Below are 6,412 nucleotides of genomic sequence, written 5' to 3'. Positions count from 1 at the left end.
AAAAAAAAAAAAAAAAAAAAAATCTATTAAATATTTATTGTATTTTTTTCTTATCTTTGATATCAATTAAAATGTAACCATATCAAAAAGAGACCCTTAATACAGGAGTGACGGAAGTCGTGGCTTTTTTATAATCCGGAATGGCGAATTCGCGCAGTTATCCGCGCATTTTATTATTCCTCGCTCATCGAGCAGTGATTCTGCAACACCCCGTATATTCGCGTCGCAGGTGAGCGGACTATACAGTGCCAGCAGGGAACGCTGTTACACTATTCCTATGCTGTTTCCCTGGGCCCTGCTTCGCTTCGCCTCACCTGCTGCCCACCGCCCGCTTCGCTCGCCGTCGCGCCACGTACGGATGATTCCGTGCTAAAACGATCATACTCGGGCAAGAATGGACGGTAGAGATGAGCAGATAAGAATTTTATTCGGAATCTAGGACGAGAACCTTGAGATTCATGAGCGAACTATGGCTGAAAACGTGGCGATAATAAGCTGCCATCAATTTAACGTGTAACGATGCAGAGAAGATAACAATGAACGAATTAGTGGAAACGGTACGGGTGTCGGACGAGGTTGAGGAATATGACTGAAGTGAGACTTGATATACCTTGAGAGTGAATGAAACATTTGAGGTATTAATTTATGATAGCTTTTGCTGTGTAGGTCTACTTTATATAAACTTTATATACCTTATATAAACAAATTAAGCATACCTTTCGTTTATTTTTGGTTTCATTCTTGACAGAAAAGTATTTTTGTGAAACGTTAAAGGAGAAAAAGAAGCATCGTCACATTTTGATGTTGGTTGCTAATCACTTCTCGCCAACAGCAAATACAAAATTACGACAATTCCGGCGTAGAAAATGAGAAAGTACATCGACAATAGAAACGTGATTGACAATTGGAGTATTCTTGATAACGTCATGTTTACAGAAAGCACAGACTTCGAAACAAATCACGAAGTGAGACTTACAAAATAAAACGATCGATCCGTGAGTGAGTCATGTGATTTGCGCTCGACTCGGATTTTATAATCAATATCGCGCAAAATCACAGGTGGATTCACAGGTTTGGATTATGAAGATCGTCGTTGATTCGAAATATGCATGTCAAGCGTTTTATGCATTATTAAACTCTGAATGCATTCCTTTCTCACATTCCGTTGAATCTCTCGTGGCTGACGAAATACGAGATTAAGAGTAATTGCTCTTTTAATATATTCCTGCTTGAAACGCGATGCTTATCGAAAACGAAATGAAGATTTCGTCGGAAACAACGAAGGGAAAAGATTGGCATAATATCAAGCAAAAGCTACTAATATTTCCCGAGATATTATTGAGATAATAGTTAAGAATATAAGGTCAATCAGCAAAACTATCTTAAAACTTGTTTCTTAAAAATCAATAAGAATGTTTTTTTTCGATATTGTATTTAATTATTCTTCTCTCGTTAATAGATATCATTTTTCTTTCGTTAACTTATTCACGATACGTTAATTATGATACAATTTTATGAACTATTGTATTCCGTACTTTCTACGTAATTTTATTTAGATACGATTTTACTATCGCAAAACACTTAGACGCAATATTAAGTCGAAAATGAATTTATTGTGTCACGATTTAAACGTGTCTTTTAACTCTGAAACATCACTGGAGTCGCACGGTTTTCTTGGAGAATACTGACCGCTTTCAACTAGGACGTTTACCTGAAGGCTTCGATAATCGATAAGCTTATCATTAGGAGTGGCCATATATTCTGTATATATTCTGTATATTGCTATATCTGTTTAGTGAATAGAATATTCAGTAGATAGTAAAATACGTAGGTAATAAATAAACGTTTAGTAGGTAGTAAATAAACGAATGAAAAGAAGTATTTCTGTCTGCTTACAAATTTAGTAATCAAAAATCTAGATAAGGATTTTATTCGAATGAAAAATTAATCTCATATTAAGATGATTTTATTAATATTAATTAATCTATATATTAATTAATCTAGATATCTGCTGCAGATCGTAAAATGAGTCCAAGTTAAAGAATCAAGGAAAGTTCATTTCGTTGTAAACTTATTAACAAAGGAAAAAAATCTCACAACTTTTCGATTCTGAGCGATTGTTGCAAAAATAATGAAAACATACATCGAAAATTTAATTAAGAGTCGCGTGAGTACACGATTGAGCAATTATGACAATTATCGGCAGTCAATATGCAGCTAGACAGTCGCGAAAGCGAAACGGTACTTAGTTACTATACGATAATTACACTGTTTGTTATTATTAATTACGGTTACGCTTTTTGAAAATGTAAATAACTTAGAGAAAACAAACAAAACTAAAACTCTTTCAATTAACAACGAAGAAAATTTATATAATTAAACGATTCTAAGAATACGAGTGTTAGTAAATTTTTTTCGATCCCTAATCCATTTAACTATGCAATTGTTTGAATAACGAATGCTTAATACATAAAAATTATTAAAATTTTAATTATATAATTAGGAAAATTATATGTATGTATATTTTAATAATTTTACAATTGCGTATTACAATTGTAATTACCTTGAGCATCGAACTGCCTCCTTCGTCGCAGCATCGTCCTTCCTTGCGAAGGAATTGGGCCTGTTCTGTCGTGGCCATCTTCGTTGATTTCATCCTCGCCTGCGCTGGTTGCACTGTCGCGTTGCATAACTTCATCGCCACCGATTGTCGACGAAACCGAGCCATTGCCATTTCCTCCGAAGAACTTTACTTTCCTTGCCAATTCTGCATATCCGTGCAAACCGGTCTCACTTAATCTACATGGTAAACACAAAACTACAATGTCTGATTTCGGAAATTTTTTGCATCTTAAGAATATAATTTTGCTTTTATAAAATTAATATAATTTTTTATTTTTAAATTGAAAGAAAAATGTGTGCACACACTAATTCCTTTTTTTTTTCTTGTAACATTAAAGACACTTAATATCGCCAAAGTGCATGAATAACACACCTAACACTCTCGCTGCCGCTACTTTCGTATCTTGTGCTACTGTTGGACTCTCTCCTGGTCCTCGTAATAGCGTCGCGTATCCTTTGGGAGGCGGAACAGGAGTCTCCTCCGGTTTTACGCGGCAATGCAGGAGTGGGTTCGCTCTCGCTCTCCCGCGGACTATATCTCGAAGATCTTGTACTCAATGGACTGGCTTCTGGCGATAAATGCTGTTAATAAAATGAGAATTCAGTTAAACTTTTGCAAAACTTTCAGATTGCCAAGTGTACAATAATATAATAACATGAGTAATATAAAATATACGTAATTAATCCAAAATTTGTAATTTAATTTGAATACAATTTAATTATTAATTAATTTATGTGTTTCAAAATTTAAAAAGTTCTAAATGTGTACCAATTATTATGATTGTTGTTACAATTGAAAATATCGATAAATATTTTACTACAAATTCTTCGAAACGTAAATTAAGTAGAATTTATATTAATATTAAATTCGTATACAATCATCTTACACTTGAACAACGCTTATTTGGAGTATCGTCAGTGTCATCCGGATTTGAGAATTCTTCTTTGGAGAACTTTCGTCGTACCTGTTTAAGGAATAATATGGGTACAACAATACCGTAGTTAGAAGCGATATATTAGAGAGTTTTTGTAATATCGTTTATCCAGATATGGTGAATGCTAAGATCACGTTATCTTCTTCTTAACAATTAATTAAAAACAGGATAACGTGACTTTACCGTTCACATCTGAATCTACATTATTGCAAAAACTCCCTATTAAGTAATTCGATAATCATAAATACTATAAATAAAAAAAATCAAACGCATGTAAGTGCTTTCTCTCTCTTTATAGATGGTTCATAAATATGTAATCAGCGCATTTTATGAATAAGACTTTCCTGCCACTTCCCAAGAAATCATTATAATATTGTTTCGTCATTTCTTATATAAGCAGAATAAACAGAATAGTAGTGATTTTATTCTTTATTTTCTGTACTTTGTACGCTTGGAATTAGCTGTTGCTTTGAAAAAAATTAAGCAGAAAAGTAAAATATATATTTTGAAAACCTTGCCTAAAAAATTTATTTAATAAAGTAAAAATTTATTTAATAAATTTTAAAGAAAAATCAAAATTTTGTGTGTAAAAAAAGGTTTAGATTTAATATAACTTGACAAAAGAATTTATATGAAAATAATGATTGATAAATATACAGAGTATTAAAAAGCAACCATTCAGTGCACATTTATATGGTAGAATATAGATAGTAAAATTGGTAATTGTTGGAATTCTGTTTTCAAATTACATATATTGATAGATCCCAAGTAGTACTAATGGGATCTGTAACTAAAAGTTGAAATATTTATCTGTTTCTTGTACTTTAGACTAGATATATCATGCTAGATTCGCGAAGAATACGCTATATTTTCAATTTTGATTTTTTGTAATATAAAAATTTTATTTTCATAAAAAACTGTAGAACTATGAAATACGTATGCTAGAATTGTCATTATTTTTTTTATATTAATAGAATGTACAGATTTGATGTCCACTTTTAGGTATCCGTGAAGTTAGCACGACATTCTATTAATATAAAGGAAATAATGACAGTTCCAGTAGCATTTTTTTTCATAGTTTTAGTTCCTTATAAAAATATAAAAAAAAGTTCCGTATGTTTTATACTAAAAAAATTGAAAAAATTGCAGCACAAACTCCGTTTATAAATAATTGTAGAGTATAGATATATATCTCTGCTAGTACTAACGAGAAATGTTGCTGGAATTGGAATAAATTATCAGCACGACACCTTTTCTCCAAGTGTCGTGTTGTCTTTTGTACAGACCTATGTTTACTAAGACTTTTGTAGTATGGTGTGTATACTACCATATAAATATGGAATGTTCTATTAACGCCCTGCATAAGAATGTTCTAATAATGCTTTTCTGTTATAAATATTAAATACGCAAGTTTTTCTTATTACATCTAATAGTTTTGAATATCATAATTAATGAAAGTGAAAGTGAAAAGTGAAATATCACGAATATATATAATTTTCAACAGAAAAGGCTTATGTTTCGCAAAGGATGTCGGTAACACCTTCACACACACGCGCGCGCGGATACGCCCGCGTGTATCGCCCACATGTCACAAACAATACACAAGCATATTCACTGACCACTTGAAACTCGTCCGGCCTCTTTCCATAACCGATCTCCAGCGAGCCCTTTCTTTCATTGGTGATTCCAATGACGTCACCGTCACTGCCGATATCCAGTAACTGTTCGGTGACGTTCCGTGTTTCCTTTTCGTTGTTATCTTGCTCCTGATTTTCCACGATGGATTCGATCGGTTCTCGGGTCGCTAGCAAATGCTTCTCATCTATTGCCTCGTTGCCCAAGACCATCGTATCCTGTTCCCGCATCCGCTCGTCCTGCGTCCTATTTTCCACGATGATCATGTCGATCATCCTCGCGTCCTGGTGTATCGCATCAACCTTCTCGTCTGATTGCGCGTCCAGTACTGTTGAGTCCGATTCGATCGAGGCATGTGCCTCCTCTCTTCCCGATGACGATCTTTCGGCGTCGTTGGCGTTGTCCTTGCCGTCCTCGCACCTCGTTCTGTTCGGCTCGTCGGTAGCTTTCAATTTTGCTGTACCGCCCACAATCTCCGTTCTTTCTTGCTTCTCCTGCTGCTTTCCTTTCGCGGATTCCTTGATCGAATTCGCGTTGTCTCTGCCCACGTCCTCGCGACTATTTTCACGGCGAAAGATCCTTATTCCCGACTTGTAGACTTCGTCCTTGTTGGTGGACGTTTGTGAAATGGCAAGTGACGGGGACTTGCTCTCTTCCTTGAAATCCTTTCGTGCAGATCTCGATAAAGGACGGATGTCGTCCTTACTGTCTTGCCGCTTTAATCGCTCCTCCTTATTGCGAGAGGATAACAGTTTTGGAATCAAGCTCGGCACGCTTATGTCCTCGCGACTGCGACGCAAATCATCAGTGCTTCCTCTGTATCTACAGAATAATAATGTAGATTAGTATTAATATATTAATACTAATAATAATGTGTATAATATATATGAATATATTATATTAAAAATAAAAAATAAATATGTACTTAATTATTTAATTATTTATATTAATCAAGAATTGTTTGTCTATAATTAATAGTTTCACTATATCTATTGTTATCATGAATTCTCTCTCTCTCTCTCTCTCTCTCTCTCTCTCTCTCTCTCTCTCTCTCTCTCTCGCCTCTCTGTGATAGACAGGCTTAGACAAAAGTGACGTACAGATCTAGACGAAAAAACCGTTATCTCGTAAACGACGACAGATACGACAAAATGTTACAGAACTATTTCTAAGCCTGTGCGTCACTTTTCTCTAGGTCTGTCTATCACAGAGAGGGGGAA

General features: G+C 34.6%; 1 protein-coding gene across 1 annotated transcript in view; it reads right to left on the bottom strand.

The window, feature by feature from the left end:
• Positions 1 to 6,412, bottom strand: part of LOC108749609 — a 56,932-nt gene that overhangs the window by 33,456 nt on the left and 17,064 nt on the right. The window contains exons 5-8 of the mRNA XM_018488408.1: positions 5,177 to 6,014; positions 3,510 to 3,587; positions 2,996 to 3,204; positions 2,564 to 2,799 (exon numbers count right to left, since the gene is read on the bottom strand). Coding sequence (XP_018343910.1) covers positions 2,564 to 2,799; positions 2,996 to 3,204; positions 3,510 to 3,587; positions 5,177 to 6,014 — 1,361 coding nt within the window. The remainder of the gene's footprint in view (positions 1 to 2,563; positions 2,800 to 2,995; positions 3,205 to 3,509; positions 3,588 to 5,176; positions 6,015 to 6,412) is intronic.

This window comes from Trachymyrmex septentrionalis, unplaced genomic scaffold (genome assembly GCF_001594115.1).
Source record: "Trachymyrmex septentrionalis isolate Tsep2-gDNA-1 unplaced genomic scaffold, Tsep1.0 scaffold305, whole genome shotgun sequence".
In the NCBI taxonomy this organism is placed as follows: domain Eukaryota; kingdom Metazoa; phylum Arthropoda; class Insecta; order Hymenoptera; family Formicidae; genus Trachymyrmex; species Trachymyrmex septentrionalis.
This window is presented reverse-complemented; position numbering and strand designations above follow the sequence as displayed.